General features: G+C 48.0%; 1 protein-coding gene across 4 annotated transcripts in view; it reads right to left on the bottom strand.

The window, feature by feature from the left end:
- Positions 1-18,376, bottom strand: part of GRHL2 (grainyhead like transcription factor 2) — a 158,577-nt gene that overhangs the window by 73,206 nt on the left and 66,995 nt on the right. For all 4 annotated transcript variants that reach the window (XM_070075373.1, XM_017341465.3, XM_008255802.4 and 1 more), the window contains 3 exons: positions 12,832-12,887; positions 9,448-9,604; positions 5,321-5,432 (listed from right to left, as the gene is read on the bottom strand). In XM_070075373.1, coding sequence (XP_069931474.1) covers positions 5,321-5,432; positions 9,448-9,604; positions 12,832-12,887 — 325 coding nt within the window. The remainder of the gene's footprint in view (positions 1-5,320; positions 5,433-9,447; positions 9,605-12,831; positions 12,888-18,376) is intronic.

Raw genomic sequence — 18,376 nt, 5'->3', positions numbered from 1 at the left:
GGCAGAGGAATTCTTCACTCTGTTCAGTCGGCAAATTCTAGGTGAGCGTGCAGCAGGTTGAGTGTGGCAGCTTCGGGCTTTCGGGCTGTGACGTTATTATCAGTTGTTGCACCTCCTTTAATTACTTTCCCCCTTTTGAAAGATAACAACCAGAAACAGACACACAGAGACATGCACCTGCCTGCAGAGAGCAGTTCTGGAATTATCCAGTGTTGAGGCTGGCTTCCCGCCTGGTCCAGGTCATTGACTGGTCTGTATAGGTTATTTTTTAAATGGCTCACATTATATTAAACTGGGTAACTTCACAATGCCAGTGAATGCCTACTCTGTCCCATATGTGGTCAAAGCCACAAAAATCAACATGTCCTGGACCAACCCTGGCACCGCCACGCTGCTCCTGCTGTCTCCTCTTCCTGAGGGCAGGGCACCACCCTCCTGGTTAACAGAGCTGTGTTCTCCTTTCATGAGGCTTTCTCTGCCACCATCAGCCAGTCACCAAGGTGCTCTCAAAGTGAGGTTTGTCTCCCAGCCAACCACCACTCCATGACAAGTCCTTCAGACCATGATCTCCCATCTCCTGTGCCTTTCGGGTCTCAGTTCCCGTTTCTATGGCTTACGGCAGTCTTGCTTATCTTTTTGACCTCACTGGCCCTTGCTACCCCATCAGAGGTCTCGGAGCATCGTCTCTGGGGAGCACTGCTCTCCATGGTCAGCCACCGTGTGACACCTTAGCCTCTCAGCCAGTTTCCTGCCTCTATATTGGAACAGTCTGGGGACAGGAGCCTGCTTGCATGGCATTTGAACAGCCAGGGTCTAACCGGAGTGCTGGCGCATGGTAGGTATTCTATAAAGGTTTGAAAAGGAACTGCATGGTAATGGGGCCTTTCCTCAAACTGGTGTTCACAAAAATGAGGCGGACTCGATGCAATCCGCAAATGACAAAATAAAACGTAAAGGGGTCTTCCTGTGCAAAGACAATCCAAGCACCAGCGTGGTTCCAGTGGCTGCTCTATATGGGAGGTATGATTGACACGGGCATGTCCCTTGGCTGTAGAATGCACATTTGTTTACGACCTTGAATAATTGCCGTTATTCACGGAGCACACAAGAAAGGACTTGCGAGACTTGGAGAAGCTGGCTTGTGTGTTTTGAAATGCAGCAGAACCCACCTGGGCCTGGGTTGGTTTGTTTTACTTGTGTCAAGTCAGAGCTAATTGCTAATGTTTCCTTCCCCGCCCCCAAAGAGTTGATGACCTCATGTACAAGAACCATGATCCTGAACCGGCTTTCTGAAATGTCAGAACTTGCCGCAGCCATCGTCCTGTACCCAGGCTGTGACTCGTCCTCAGCGGCTGGAAAGCGAGGACAGAGGAAGCAGGAGATCAACTGACAATGCCCTCAACCTCAACCTCTCACCACGTGGTCAGCCCTGGAGGAGGAAGAGTCCTTGGGACAGGGTGGGATGCAAAGGCTATTTATGGTAGGAAGGGCATAGAATAAAAACAACAACAATAGCAGCGGTGGTGGTAGTTGTGGTAGTAGTAGTAACAAAGGCAGTAAATGGTATTCTTGGGTTTGCATCCTACCCTACATTTATTAGCTGCATGACCTTGGGTAGAATTCTTAGCCCTCATCGTATCAGCTTTTAAACAGCCAGTGGGTTGTTTTGCAGATGAAAGGCAAACTATTGGCGTCTAATAGATGCATAGAGAGAGCCTGGAACAGAGGAGCTCGAAGGCTGACGCTCTGCCAATACAACAAGAGTTTCATGCATGCACTCCCTCACTTATCCACTCACTCGCTCATTTATGAAGTCTCCATGGAACGCTGACTGTGCCTCAGGCCCTGAGCTAAGCCACAGGGATATGGAAGCGAACAAAGCAACCCCGTGTCTGCTCTGGGGAGTTTCCACTCTTGTAGGAAGGACAGAAGCAGCGAGCAACATAAACATACATGCAGAAGAAAGAGACCAAGCAGTGATCAGCGCACTGAAGGAAGACAGAGATCCTACACGGAGTGAGGGAATAAGCACTGGGGCAGAGGGGCTGGTGCAGGGACAAACTCCTGGAGAGCTTCCCTCTGGCCACAGAGAGCCCCCAGAGCCAAGACTGCAAGCTCTCTGAGCAGCAACCTCCCTCCCTCTGTCCCAGGTCTCGGGAACTCACCCTTCTCTGCATGGACCCACAGACCAGACTCCACTGGGGGTGCAGCAGGCAACGTGCACTGCCAGCCAGCATGCTGATGATGCTGGGAGGACTGGGTATGGGAGATGAGAAGCAGCCTCAAAGAACGGCTGACCGCATGGTCCGAGGGAAGCGAGTACATACAAGGAAAGATGCCAGAATGTTCGCCAGGCATCACTGCTACAGGCTGCAAGAGACAAGGAAGGTCCCAGCGTGTGAGGGCTGTGGGATGCCAAGCAGAGGAAGGAGGAAGCTCCACAGCCTTGGTGCGGGTGGAGGGGGTGAGACAAGTGCAGGGCGGCTGCTGGCATCCCGGCACCCCAAAAGTGAGATGAAAAAGAGCACAAGCCCCCGGCGCCCCCACTGTAAAATGTGTTGCATCTAAGGAGGAGCCTGAGGCTCCCTTACAGCAAGCCACAGACTCCAAGCACCCGTCTGAGCCCTCACTTTCACTACAGTGGCCTCCCCTTGGCCTCTAATGCCAGCTTCAAGGTCACTTCCTACAGGGCTCCGAGGGACCTGCCCACCATGCGTGGGCATTTGGAAACTGTGACATTTAGCCCCCACTTTAACCTCCAGCTTGGTAGAAGATCTAGAAAGGAGATTACATGAACTAATCTGACCCTCTGCCCTTTTTTTAGGCCATTCAAAGGCCTGCAACCCAAACTGGCAGACACGTACCACGTGCACCCCACCGCCCACACCTCCAGCCTCCCCTGACCCTCAGCAGGCACAGAAGGCCATCCAGGACACTCCTCTGCCCTCAGGGCAGTGGATGGCCTCATAACAGCTCTCAAGCCCACTCCAGAATCACTGTGGATTTGATGGCACAACACCAAGGCTTGGGCTCTTCACAGCATCGGCTGGCCTTCATAACAAAATGGTGCTTACAGGCCACGGGCAGACCAGGTGGTCTGATGCTTTTCCGTCTAGTAGGACAAGACATTATATGACACTTCTGCACATCTCCCGTCTCTGTGTGAGCAGTTCCCTGGTTGAGGTTAGAGTTCTGAGAAAAAACATGTTCTGTTTGAAGCCAAGGGTTGGCTGAACGCTTCGGTCTCAGATTGAAAGCAGTTTAGCCCAGCTAGCCATGAAGGAGCTTAGCAAAAGTCACCACGCTCGAAGATAAGGTGCACGTGTATGGACCTCTGTGTGTGCATCTCTGTGTGTGTGCACATACGTGTGTGTAGAGTTATATGCAGAAGGAAAGTCTAAAGACAGGCAGGAGGCGATAAAGAAGACAGATAAGATCTGAAGTCTCCCAAGAGCTGAGAAGAGCGAGCCATGTACCGGTATCAAGGGTAAATCAAGAGGTATGCTGGGAAAAGGCTTTTATGATCAGCCTTATTTGGAGCCAGTCCATGTTTCTCTTTAATTGCACCTCTCATTTTCTTGAGTAATAATTATAAGGCTAACTTTTCAAATAAAATCAAATCGTTCCTCTGCTTTATACAGACATGTTGCAAGGCAGGTTAAGGCAAGTTTCCCAAACCCCTGTCCTGGGCAGCCAGTCGTGGGGGGTTCAGTGCAGAGAGCTGGGTTAGGAAGCTGTTCTGAGCCCAGTTCCCACACTGATCCTCTGAGGGCAAGCCACTTGAGAAGATGGGTCCGTGGGCCCCTGAGCCTTGGGTGATCTCAGTTTCCTTGTTGATTTGATAATAAAATGTGTGTGTGTGTGTGTGTGTGTGTGTATGTGTATGAGAGAGGAAGAGAGAGGGAGAGGGAGAGGGAGAAGGAGAGGGAGAAGGAGAGGGAGGGAGAGGGAGGGAGGGAGAGAGGGAGGGAAAGGAGGAAGGGAGGGAGGGAGGAAGGGAGGGATGGGGAGTAGCTTAACCGTTTTGCAGAGCAAATCAGTAATTCATTTCTATAACATTCAATGCTGAATCTATCCCTAGCCCATCACTAACCTCTGCCATTGATCAAGGGATCCTAGCAACAGTGAGATGCAAGTTCTGACAAGGCCCTGGTTTCACTGTGTAAGAAATCAAAGCCACAGTCTTCTATTGGCTCAGTAAAACCTTCGGGCACCCAACAAAACGAAAGCTTCCCTCTGCCGACGCTCACTAGGACTGCGGTTTCTCAGCCTCAGAAAGGGCTGCTGTCTCACAGCAAAGGAGGTAAAGTCACTCCCAAACACACACACCGCTGTCCGTGCTTTGAAGATGCATTACCAGACATCCCCTGCTTTGCTCCGTATCCGAGGCTGATTCCCGCAAGCTGCATCTCCCGGGCTCATTTTGCCCTCCAGCTCTGGGTTCAGTTTGGCCCATGGGAGGCCCTGGCAGGAGACTGGGAGATACCAGGGCCTTGCTCCTCCTCCCTCTTGGCACCCGCAGTGTCTCTGGCAGCGATTCCACCTCCCATCGGAGAACTGCTCCCTCTGTGGTCCCAGCGCCTGCTGGGTGGCTTCTCCGACACCCACCGCCTCCCTTTGATGCTCAGCCCTTCAGGTAATGGCTGGGTTGCCTAACCGCTCCTGCATCCTCTCCAGCCTTGGCAATGGATGCCTTCATGAACCAGCCGGCACCCGGAGTGTCTCCCTGTGCAGAGCCCCTGTTCTCTGGAGGACAGAGACAAGGAGGACACAGACACCACACGATGAATTTGGCACGTTCATCCATTACTGGCAGCCAAGGTCTTGTGTGGTGCATCTGCTTGACCAGCCAGTGCGACTTGCACTCGGTGTGTGTTGGAATGGAAGGAACGCAGGATAGAGAACTAAAGAGCGAGGTCTCCCATGCAGCCGTGTGACCTTTACCAACTGCCTTAGAGCCACACGACCTGGGGATGACAGCTCATGTGGTCTGCTGACTGCCTGTTGGCCTCAAACAGGGAGGGCAAGGACACAGGTGTTAGAAACTGAAGTGGCCACTGCACATTTAAATATATTGCTATCGTATGAGACACAGTCGATTTTCACACAGCAGGAAATGCTTTGCTCTTGGCCAAGACTGACTTTGACTTTGCAGCCTGATTTGTACTGAACGTATTAACACAGAAAATGCATGTTGACTAGTGCCCGGCACATCACAAGAGCTATGTGGGTCCCAGCCATGAGTGCTAAGCTGGGTCCCCTTGGCATTGTGATGTGTCAGCTTGACAAAGACCATGCAGCGAGGTCAAGGTGAACTTACCGATGTCAAGAACCCTCTGCTTTGCTGTGTGCTGCCGAGAGTGCCAGTACTTCCAGTATTTCAGTTGTTCATCTCGGTTTTTGTCCTCACTGAACACCACCATCACCACGCTCTGCAGAGGGGAGAATGGCAGCACTTACTCCATGGTCAATGCCTCTGTGACCTAGTCCATCCCCAGTCCTGGAAACTCTACCTGGGATGTATCCCTGTGATCTGGCTTCTCTTGCTTTAGAAAACTAAAGCAAGAGCTCAGCCATACAGTGAGTCCAGCCATCTGGTTGGTTTTGTTTTAAAAGGGGACCACTTAAAAGGTGACCTGGGCAGGTGTTTGGCCAGCAGTTAAGACGCTGCTTGGGATGCCTTTATCTTACTTTAAGGGGCGTGGGCTTGAGTCCCGGCTCTGCTTCCAACTCCAACTTCCTGCTAACGCACACCCTGGGAGGTACCAAGTGATGGTTCAAGTACTGGGATGCTTGCTACCTACAAGGCAGATCCAGGTTTAGTTCCAGGTTCCTGGTCTCAGCCTGGGGCAGCCCCAGCTGTTACAGGCATTTGGGGAGTGAACTAGACAGATGTCTTTCTCTACCTCTTCCTTCTGCCCTTTTTTTTTTTTTTTTAATGATTTATGTATTTGAAAGTCAAAGTTACAGAGAGGTAGAGGAAGAGAGAGAGAAAAAGTCTTCCATCTGCTGGTTCACTCTCCAAAGGGTAGAAATGGCCAGGGCTGGGCCTAGCAGAAGCCAGGATCCAGGAGCCTCATCTGGGTCTCCCACGTGGGTGCAGGGGCCCAAGTACTTGTGTCACCTTCCACTGCTTTCCCAGGCACATTAGCAGGGAGCTGGAACAGAAGTGGAGCATCTGGGACATGAACCAGCACCCAGATGGGATGCCGGCACTGCAGACAGTGGCTTTACCTGCTCTGCCACAGTGCTGGCCCCTTCTCTCTCCTTTCAAATAATTTCTCTCTCTCCCCCCCCACCTCCCTTCCTCTCTCTCTCTCTCTTCCCACCTTTCACATTAATCCATTAATATTTTTTTTTATTTTTAAGGTAAGTCTATTTTGGTGCAAACTTGAAACTCCTTGCACAATTTTTTTTCTATAATATATTGGTTTTTCCATGAACCTTATGAATGTCCCTTTATATGCATGGATTGCAAAAACTTTTGCACCAAAATAAACTTGTCTTCAATGACAACATCTTAAACTTCCTGAAGCACCTGCTATCCAGGGGTGGCTCTCGGTTCAAAACCTGGCTCATTCCTAATGTTGTGTGAACATTTTTACATAAGAGAGCGATGTTGGTTAGGAGAGTGTGACTGAGAACGCTGCATCACACATCATTCACAGCACGACGTGGCCTCCACAGACCTGCCCGAGTGGCAACAAAGGGCCCCACTCCCCATGCTGGTGGGACTGTGGGCCCAACCAGCCCTTCTGTCTTCTCTCTCCCACTCCCTCAAATGTTCCCACCCACAGGGAAGCCTCCCAAAAGTTCATCACCCAAGAAACAAAAGATAAGGGTTTTTGGTTAAACAACTTCAGCATTAATGCGTAGCTTTTTTTCACCAATGATTCATGTCTTCCATGAACTTTTTGAAGACCTCCACTCCCCTGCTTCTATGTATAAAAATTTGCTGTGTGGCTTCCTGGTGTTTATTTCTGTCTCCAAATGAAAATAACATTTAAAGTGTTTTTTTTTTTTTTGTTTTTTTTTTTTTTAGCAAATGGCTAAATTAGTATCCATAATGGCATATTCCTGGGACAGAAATTTATTTCATCAACAATACAGAAAAAAATCAGTTTGAAATTGTTGTTATTAAGCCTTACATGCTTTTACTTGAAATTAAATGCCGGACTCAAAAAAACAAATGTTGGCTGGATACAGGTGCACCCGGCTTTCTTTAAGACTGCTTGATACGGGCCGGCGCCGCGGCTCACTAGGCTAATCCTCCACCTTGCGGCGCCGACACACTGGGTTCTAGTCCCAGTCGGGGCGCCGGATTCTGTCCCGGTTGCCCCTCTTCCAGGCCAGCTTTCTGCTGTGGCCAGGGAGTGCAGTGGAGGATGGCCCAGGTGCTTGGGCCCTGCACCCCATGGGAGACCAGGAGAAGCACCTGGCTCCTGGTTCCTGCCATCGGATCAGTGCAGTACGCCAGCTGCGGCGGCCACTGGAGGGTGAACCAACGGCAAAGGAAGACCTTTCTCTCTGTCTCTCTCTCTCACTGTCCACTCTGCCTGTCAAAAAAAAAAAAAAAAAAAAGACTGCTTGATACCCAGAGCCAAGGAGTAAGAAACGTCCCCTCCAAGAGGCACCGACTTGCTTACTCAAAGTGTTAGATTGAAGCCCTGAAGACAATGGGGTTCGGGAGGGGTCCACTTTGTTTTAGCCAGAAATGGAGCATACAGGAACAAATCTTCCATATTACATCACTTCCACCATTCCTACACAGTGGGATTCCTGGGAAACTCCCTGTGCTCCAAATACCCCCTCCTCCTCCTTTGTTCAGGGTAACAGCAATGGCGTAGTTGTTTAAGAGGGAGAATATGAGTGGTGTCACAGCCTGCATCCCACACCAGAGTGCTGGTTCAAGTTCCAGCTCCTCCACTTCCGGAAAAGCTTCCCGTTAATGTGCCTGGGAACACAGCAGCTGGTGCAGTGCTTGGGCTCCCACCACCCAGCAGGATGGATTTCCGGGTTCCTGGCTTTGGCTGGTACAGGCCCAGCTGTTGCAGTCACTTGGAAAGTGAACCAGCAGATGGAAGATGTCCTCCCCCTCTCTCTACCCCTCCATCCCTAAGGAAATCTCTTATTGAAAATGCAACCCACGTGTAACAAGGTAGGGCTGTACTGTGTCTGTCCCGAGGTGGAGGCCTCCACGCTGCTCACCACAGCACACTCGAGCAGACCTGGGAAAGCTGTGCCCTGTCAAGGACAATCTCGGTGTTTACAACATCCCTGCTAGCGGCTGAGAGAGCTAGGTTCAAGAAGTTGGTGGCCCCGGGATGTACTCTGGTTCCCTCACATTGTAGCTGTGTGACCTTGTCCAGTTACTGGCTTCTAAAAGCCCAAGCTCAGTAATAGTCTAAAAACAACAGAACCTTTTGCAGGGAATTGGCATTCGTGTCGATGAGCGGCTCAACTGCACGGTGCAAACCCAGCGCCCGGCCCGTGGAAGATCCTCAGCAAACACGAGTGGTGATATTCTGACTCTCGTGTTGGCAGCCTCCCTCTCCGCGGTCATGGCCACAGAGTGGGACATCCTAATTCTCCTGGAGGCACTCAGCACGCCAGGCACCTCTCCACCTGCAGCCTTGTGTGAGGTCTTGGCCCCATGTGACGGGGCTAAACCCAGGCTGGACCCTGTTCTGCGCCCACTGTGCTGTTCCCCTCTTACTGTTCTGAAGAGCTTAGGCGGAGGCAACTCAGACAAACCAGCACAAATCGTCTTACAGCCGACCAGCAAAGTCCTTCACCCTCTTTGCAGAGCTGTGCTATAATTTCCCTTTTCAGCAGGGAAAGGATTAGCCGTCACCTCCCTCCTTGGCAGCAGTGACAATTCCAGCAGCTGGCGGGCTTCCAGAGCAGTGAGCCAGGGCTCCGGTTTCACTTCCCACAAGTAGGACTAACACTCACCCACCTGGAAATCCCTCCCAGTTCCTCCTGGTGGGGACCACGCCTCAGCCCTGGAACCCTGAGTGAGCCCCAGGCTGCAGAGGGTTTTAAACAAAGTGCCAAGGGCTCCAGGGACTGAGGCTGAGTCGTGTTCTCCTGAACAGAGCACAGCTCCTCCTCATCCACCAGCATATTCTGACTTAAAGCCACTTATTTGAAAAACTACAGACGGACTGATGGAGACGACAGGTAGCACACAGGCAGGGAATGGAGGAAGGAAAGCCCCCTGGGTACAGTCAGAAGGCACGTTCCAGCCACGGTCCTTCCCGGGGGGTTTATTGGTTACTGATTAAAATGATAAACCACCAGCCGATACATTATTCTCTTGCTCTAACTCTCTGACATTTGTTCCAGAATTATTTCGTTTGGAAATTTTTCCATGCCATTCCACAAGGCTGCGAGGCAGCCACCATACTCACGGACCCCTCCTAGGTTGAGAAACGAGGCCCCTACCCTGACTTTGCTGATGGGGTGTCGGAAGCATTTGTTGTCCCCGGTCTCGCTGAGCGTGATGGCGTAGAACTGTCCTTTGTTGAGGTAGGTCATGGGGCCTTCCCCCTGCTTCTGGCGGAGCGACTTGGTGGCTTCCAGGGTGTACTGAAACGTGCCGCTGCGAGCAGACAACAAACACCGATCAGATTGGCATGGCACAGGTTTCTGCGCTCCCGCCGAACTTTGCATCCATAGCATTTCGTATGAATATTAACCAATGTTTACTCGGTTTCAGAGACAAAATATAGCATATGGCAAAAACACACGAGACCAGACCAAAGGTCACTGCTATACAACACCCACACCATGTCTAATAGTGGCCCATAAACCAGATGGTTTAAAAGGGAAAAGTCCACCTGGTGCCTAGACAATCGTGTAAGCTTGTGCCCAGAGAACTGCTGATGGGTCTCAGCTGACAGCCAGGTAATGCCTGAAGCTCAAGAATGAATGGAATTAACCAATCAATTTTATCCTAACAACAAGCCAAATGATGAATGCTTTTTGTTCAACTCTTGGATATGCCTAACCACTTTTTTTTTTTTTTTTTTTTTTTTTTTTTTTTTTTTTGTCAAATGGAGATGTTGCAAGCAACTATATGCCAGTTAAAAAGTGTGAAAATCAAAAACCCACATATTCACTCCTGGGAATCTAGTGTCCTAACAGGGAGTGTTTGTTGCCTTTTCTTCATGTTTGTAAGCCTGTAAGAGAATTCACAACAGGTTGCTCTAAATCAAGAGTTTGCAAATGACAGTCTGCAGGCCATAGACAGCTCACCACCTGTTGTTGTAAATAAAGTTTTATTAGACCACAGTTATGCCCATTTGTGTATGTACTGTCTATGACTGCTTCCACGCTGCAACAGAAAGACTGAGTAGTAGTGATAGACGTGGGAACCTTCCAAATCTAAAGTATTTATGACCTAGTGCATTACAGAAAAAGCGTGCACATCTCTGCTCTAGTTCCCCTAGTATTTTTTTTAATTTTTTTTTTATTTTTGACAGGCAAGAGTGGACAGTGAGAGAGAGAGACAGAGAGAAAGGTCTTCCTTTAACCATTGGTTCACCCTCCGATGGCCACTGCAGCCGGCGCACCGCGCTGATCCAAAGCCAGGAGCCAGGTGCTTCTCCTGGTCTCCCATGCGGGTGCAGGGCTCAAGGACCTGAGCCATCCTCCACTGCACTCCTGGGCCACAGCAGAGAGCTGGACCGGAAGAGGAGCAACCGGGACAGAATCCGGTGCCCCGACCGGGACTAGAACCTGGTGTGCCAGCGCCACAGGCAGAGGATTAGCCTATTGAGCCGTGGCGCTGGCCTCCCCTAGTATTTTTAAAATGCGGTGTCACTTATAAAAACACTGATTCTTCCCTACACAGTCATTGTTGCCTAGTGTGTCTTCTCAGAAATATTCCTGTCTGCCGCACTGCGATGGCACACTGTGAGAGTCCCAACCAAAAATCCCCACCACGTTTCTGACCCATGAGAACCTCTCCACTGGCTCTGTGCCTTTTCCAGCTCTTTCATTTCCTAATCTTTGAAAGGCTGAGCACAAAGAGGACTCTTAAAACTTCATCTACTAAAATAGCCTACTTACAGGATCACGACGGGCTCTGGCTTTCTGTGTTAAATATTTCCATAATGTTTCATTGACTTTTAAACTTTATAATGAGAAAAAAAAGTTTGAGGGACAAAAATCACATTCCTCTGATACAATGAAAATCTCAGGCTTATGCCAATCAACTGAACCAATTCCAGAATACGTGCCTTAGAACAAAGTGAGAAATAAATCACTCAAGACAGAACCAATTTCCTTGTCATTTTGCCTGAAAAAGCAATTTCAATGCAGTGCCAATGAATCATAACATTTTAGACCAAGACAGGATCCTAGGAATCAGCTAGACCAGTAGCTGTACCTTATCAGGGCACAAACCTAAGGGGAACTGTGAAACCTCTTCCCAGGAAAGGCACAGAGGAACAGAAACGACTTTTAATACAGTTTCAGGATTTGGGGCCTGCAAGCTTATCTATAATGCAGGACTAGAACCCAAGATTCAGCCACCTTCCTCATCTCACAGTTGTGGGAGACCCTGAGACACCCCCACCCCAGAAAGAGAAGTCGGGTCTGGTGGGTGGTAAGTCAGTGCTCTTGTCACTAGACAGGCCACCCTGGGTTTGTTGATGCAAATTTGGTACTCATTTCCACCATTCAGAAGGGGGTTTGGGATGCTACCTTCTCTGCGTCCCCTAGCACACCACATTCGCACTCATCAGGAGAGGGTAACTGGGGAGCCCAAGACAAGACCAAGACCTTGAAACACCCAGAGGTCTTGGAAGGGTCACTTACGTAATATATATGGTGGAAGATAAAGCTCATGAAGAACATTAAGCCAGGACAGATCGGAACATAGAGGGCCTTAACCACCCTGGCAAGGAGTCTGAAGTGTTTCATCCTGTCTGAAACAGTGAGATCCCTGGCAGGTCTTATAAATGGAAGAGAGAATTCCATTGCTTGCTATTGTCTTGAATCCAGTCATGATCACAACTACTGTCTTTACCTCTCTACCTAAAATGTTCTTGATCCTGTTTTCCCTAGAAAACATCCATTATAAACCCTTCAAGATCCAGCTCAAATGCCACTGAGCTCTCTGTTTATCTGTAGTAAGACTCATCACTTAGGAAATGTACTACAATTTAGCCATCATCACATTTGTCTCCCTCTAAAGTCGGAGGATCTCATCAGGAGGGTTTATAGCATATCTCCAATCTCACATTGCCGGGACAGGAGGGGCACCTGTGTGCATGACAGCTGGTAGCCACATGCAAAGTGGGATGGGAAAGGCAGTACTGGCAGGGAGATCAGCTGTATGTTGACAGTTCAGAAGGCTGCCAAGAGAAGGTGGGAAGGGGATGGCAGGTAGCAGGGCAGGTAGGAGGGCAGCCCCTCACACCTCCAGCTGGGCTGGCTCAGAGGATGGGTATGTCATTAGAAACAGCCCGAAGTATGAGTGGAAGATCAGAGGCAAAGCAAGGGGACAAGGGGGCAAGAAGAGGAAAAGACAAAGGGTTGCATTTCACATCTGTTTGGCTGGAGGCACAGGAGTTTAAGTTCAGAGGAAACCTGGAAAAGTGTGTAGCTAATGGGAGGAAGAAGGAAGCACTGGTCCCAGGAACGTGGTTAAGAATGGAAATAATGATACAGATGTCATTTATACACAGACAGCTGTATAAGAATCAAAGGCAAATGAAATCATATTATTGTATTTAAGTATACAAAGAATAGGCTTAAAAGTATAACTTGGGAGGTTCATTTAAACAATTATGATTCAAGACAAACCTCCTGGTAACCTACCTTGAAGTCTGGTCATACATGTACTCCTCAGCCCCGACAGAAGTGCTCCGAAATTTCTGCAAAATTTAAAAGTCATCAAAGTTGAAACAAATTGGTGGGTAATCACTCCAAAAATAAGTGTATCCTAGCTCTTTTATTCTCTCCTTAGAAAATTACATATTTCTGATATCGTTTTCAACTCCAATGAAGATAGTTATCATTTCTCCACAAAACTCACAGGTCACCTCCACACTGAGAACCACATTCAACAGAAAATGCATTTGTGCTTTTTATGTTACTTACATGTCAACATTTCTTCCTTTTCTATAGTCCCAGACAACTTACTCCTGATGTCACAAGGATCAGTTCTAGCTCCTTTACCCGCTCCCCACTGTGTAACTGTCATATTTTCTATTTACAGTGGTCAGAAGGATCAAATGGGTTAATAAAATGCCAAGGAGAGCCTCCAGTAGACAGTGAGTGCTCTCTACAAAGGGACTTCAAATGTTCATGAAAATGGAAATAAAAGCTAAGTTTATCTTGGTGCAAAACATTTTCGGAATCCATGCCATTTTTTCATGCCAAGTATTTTCCACGGCTTTTGCAAGGCCCCTCATATATGTGCCTCAAAAACTGATAAATAGGAACAGCTTGGCCATATTCACTTCCCTTCTCTAAGGATCTCTATTATCATAATATTCTAACGCTTGGTTTTCTTGGGGGAAGAAAGTCCAACTTTAGGAACACATAAAGAAGCATGGGTCCAGGGGTGTTCAGTTGTTATATACATAGTGCAAACAGGATATACTTTGCTATATTTTCAACCCTTTTCAGAAGTAGATGATCTAAAGCCTCAAGCTTTTTTTTAATATTGTTAATATTAAGTATTATTTTTTATTTTTATTTTTTTATTTGGTAAATATAAATTTCCAAAGTACAATTTATGGATTACAATGGCTTCCCCCCATAAATTCCCTCCCACTCGCACCCCTCCCATCTCCCGCTCCCTCTCCCATTCCATTCACATCAAGATTCATTTTCAATTATCTTTATATACAGAAGATCAATTTAGTATATATTAAGTAAAGATTTCATAAGTTTGCACCCACACAGAAACACAAAGTGTAAAATACTGTTTCAGTACTAGTTATAGCATTACTTCACATTGGACAACACATGAAGGACAGATCCCCCATGAGAAGTAAGTACACAGTGACTCCTGTTGTTGACTTAACAATTTGACACACTTGTTTATGGCATCAGTAATCTCCCTAGGCTCTAGTCATGAGTTGCCACGGCTATGGAAGCCTTTTGGGTTCGCCGACTTCGATCTTATTCCAACAGGGTCATAGTCAAAGTGGAAGTTCTCTCCTCCCTTCAGAGAAAGGTACCTCCTTCTTTGATGGCCCCATTCTTTCTACTGGGATCTCACTTGCAGAGATCTTTCATTTAGGTTTTTTTCCCCCCCAGAGTGTCTTGGCTTTCCATGCCTAAAATACTCTCATGGGCTCTTCAGCCAGATCCAAATGCCTTAAGGGCTGATTCTGAAGCCAGAGTGCTATTTAGGACATCTGCCATTCTATGAGTCTGCTGTGTATCCCGCTTCCCATGATGGATTGTTCTCTCCCTTTCTGATTCTATCAGTTAGTATTAGCAGACAACAGTCTTGTTTGTGTGATCCCTTTGACTCTTAGACCTATCAGTGTGATCAATTGTGAACTGAAATTGATCACTTGGACTAGGGAGATGGCATTGGTACATGCCACCTTGATGGGATTGTATTGGAATCCCCTGGCACATTTCTAACTCCACCATTTGGGGCAAGTCCGATTGAGCATGTCCCAAATTGTACATCTCCTCCCTCTCTTGTTCCCACTCTTATATTTAACAGGGATCACTTTTCAGTTAAAATTTAAACACCTAAAAGAAACAACATCCTTGTCTCTCATGGCTGTGTCATAAACTTCCAGTTTTTGACCATTATTGCAAGGGTTTCCTTCCTAAGGAAAGAGTGTCTCAGTTGTTAGCTAACATTTCTTGGCAGTCCCTGACCCCCTTGTCTAGAACTTAGCATACCCTTATGTCATAGTTTCTATGTAGCTGTTTATAATCTCTATCCCGGCTTATTCCTTGCGTTTAAGAAGTTTTATCCAAATGAATCCCATAAACACTGCACAAATATTTGTAGACTGGCTGAGTAAACTTGACAGAGAGTCAGTGGTACAGATTTGTTTCTTTGGTAATTAACCAGCAAAGCAATCATTGGGGGCCTTATCATCTACTTGATGCCAGAAGAAATACAAGTATCTAAGACACTGTCCTGGCTCAGAGACATAAAAAAAGGGTTGGGAGGATGGAACAAATTCATATGAAAAACAACAAAATAAACTTAAGTAGAATAACTGCATATAAAAACTTATGTTGAATCATCCAACCATTGAGTCCTGATGGGAAAAACAGAGGACAAAGGATACTGCCAGGAAAGGAAGGTTAGAACTGTAGGGAGATCGCACAGAGATTGTGAACTTTCCTCTCTCCTTTGCAAGTTAAGGAGAACCTGGATAAATTGAAGGAATCCAGGTGAGAAAAGACCAACCTTGGTCGAGACAAATGATCGGTACAGTAGCGGGGCTAAGAACACAGGCCTGGGATGGGTGTTTGGTGCAACAGTTAAGACGCAACCTGGGATGCCTTATCCCATTTATCAGAGTGCCTGGGTTTGAGCTGGCTCTACTTCTGGTTCCAGCTTCCTGCTAACGTGAACCCCGGGAGGAGCAGACAACAGCTCAAGGACTTGAGTCCCTGCCACCCATGCGGGAGACCCTGCTCGAGTCCTAGGCTCCTGCCTTCAGACATTAGGAGAATAAACAAGTAGATGGAAGAGCTCTCTCTCTCTCTCTCTCTTTCTGGTGCACTTGTGCTCTGCTTTTCAAATAAAAATGAAAACTTTTTATAAGAATATAGGTCTAGCCTGAGTACAAAGGGTGAACTAAGCCTTTAATGCCCCACACAATAGCCACTAGATATTTAAATTCAAGCATCGGAATTCAATAAAATTACTCTTTCCATCTCCAGCAACCTTAGCGAGAGGAGCCGCCCACACGACCGCGCACCTGCAGAGGATGGCGGTGCGCAACTGCTCCAGCTCCCGGATGGAGAGGAACAAGCAGACGCACAGCACAGAACCCAATAACCAGAAGGTCTGCAACTCCTTCCGCTACAGCCTCCAGAGCTACTGCAAGACTGCAGGCTTGGATCCGACAGCAGGTGGCAAGGGTGTCATGGAGGTCATGAAGCAGACCTTCCATGTGCGGACCGCCATCAACAAGAATACAGGGGACCACCCTTAGCATCATCCGGCACTGATTCATGAGAGCAGGTACAGCCCTGACCTGCGCACAGCTGCCATCCGAGAGCCAGCACCACCCTGTGCAGCCAGCAGGCTGTGATGAAGTGGAGGTGCACCCGTGCCACCCAGAGCTCCAGAACCACCTCGCCCCAAAGCAATGAAGACTCCGACTTGTCTTTAAAAAAAAAATTAAATGAAATTAAACATTCATTTCCTCAGTCAACTAGCTGTATTTCAAGCACTAAATTAGCACCTGTGGTTACCATGTTGGATAGAAGAAGAAAATTCCCATTACTGCAGCAAGATCTGTTAGAGTGGATTTAAGAAAAGATATTTAGGAGCTGGCACTGTAGTGGAGCAGGTAAGGACGCCTTGCCTTCTGCAGTGCCAGCATCCCATATGGGTGCTGGGTGGAGTCCCAGTGGCTCCACTTATCATCCAGCTCCCTGCTAATGCGCCTGGGAAAGAAGTGAAGATGGCCTTGGTGCTTGGGCTCCTGCATCCAGGTGGGAGACCAGGAAGAAGCTCCTGGCTCCTGGCTCTGGCCTGGCCCAGCCTCCAGCTGCTGCAGCCATTTGGGGAATGAACCTGTGTATGGAAGACCCTCCCCCGCCCCCCGCCACCTCTGCTTCTGCCTCTCCTTCTCTGTAACTCTGACTTTCAACTAAATCATTTTTTAAAGAAAGAAAAAAGATATAAGGAAAGCTGTTTACACTTGGAATCAATAGCAACTAAGAGATTTGGGGGTAGGAGGGTAGCATGATGACCAAAGCACTTAAGTGCCTTTGCCATAGGAGAGCCGTGTCGATAGAATCTGTGCTCAGAGGAGCAGGCAGTCACCCACAACCTCCGCTAATAACACAGCTGGAGTGAACTCACTGCCCTGCCTCAGCTCTACAGCCTGAGAGGCCGGCTGACCAACACACTAGACTTGCAAACGCTCTGCCTCCAGTCCCCTAGTACTGACGTGGGAAGGCCTGAAACTGGCAGGATTGAAAGTCATGGGATGTGATGTGTGATGATGCAGAATCCTACCCTGATGCATGGATTCATGTGGGCAAAACTGGAAAAAGAAAAACAGGGGGTAGGTTAGAGACACAGTATCTGCTCTTTAAACTTACATTTTTTCTTTAGTTTCTTTAAAAAAATCCTTTTTTTTGAAAACAGTTCTACTATCTTATACCTTTGCTTATTTACTTTCATTTACTTGAAAGGCAGAGAGAGAGAGAGAGAGAGAGAGAATGAAAATGAATCTTCCATCTACTGGTTCATTCCCCAGATGCCTACAAAGCCAGCACTGTGCCAGGAGCCAAGAACTCCATCCGGGTCTCCCATGTGGGTGGCAGGGGTCCAAGCACTTGAACCATCATCTGCTGCTTCCCAACACGTGTTACCAGGAAACTGGATCACAAGCAAAGAGGCCAGGACTCAAACCAGCTCCTAAGTAGCAGCTTCACGTTCTGTTCCACAGTAACTACCTCTTAAAAACTGTCTTTTGTTCTGTTACATGATCTTTATAGCTTTATAAAAAATTAAATGGAGAATCCTGCTGGAAAACATTGCAGTCCTTTAGATGAGATCTGATCACTTGCCGAGTTCCTCAACTTTACATGATTCAGAACTAAGAATTGCAACAAAGTAGCCGGGTCATTCTGGCCAGTTACTAAGTTTCCACAGCTACTCGGAAAGATTTTAATGTCACCACAGGATGACAAAGGACAGTCAGACAGCCAACAGCACTGCACCTCACTGTGACCTCATGTAATGCATCTGCAAATTTCTTACTTGCTTGGACTCAGCAAAGAAGGTATGAGTATGGTAATGATTACCCTTAAAGCACCTAAGCCATCAGGCAATTTTAACTCATGGAAATCTTAGATGTTAGAATACTAGGTTTTTTTGTTTCTTGTTTTTTGGTTGTTTTGACAGGTGGAGTTAGACAGTGAGAAAGGTCTTCCTTCTGTTGGTTCACCCCCCAGATGGCTGCTACGGCCGGCGCACTGTGCCGATCCAAAGCCAGGAGCCAGGTGCTTCCTCTTGGTCTCCCATGTGGGTGCAGGGCCCAAGGACTTGGACCATCCTCCACTGCCCTCCCGGGCCACAGCAGAGAGCTGGACTGGAAGAGGGACAACCAGGACTAGAACCCTGGGTACCGGCGCTGCAGGTGGAAGATTAGCCTAGTGAGCTGCGGCACCTGCCAAAATACTAGTCTTTCTT

Source organism: Oryctolagus cuniculus, chromosome 6 (genome assembly GCF_964237555.1).
Source record: "Oryctolagus cuniculus chromosome 6, mOryCun1.1, whole genome shotgun sequence".
Lineage (NCBI taxonomy): Eukaryota > Metazoa > Chordata > Mammalia > Lagomorpha > Leporidae > Oryctolagus > Oryctolagus cuniculus.
Note: the sequence above shows the minus strand (reverse complement) of the source record. Positions and strands in the feature narration are given on the sequence as shown.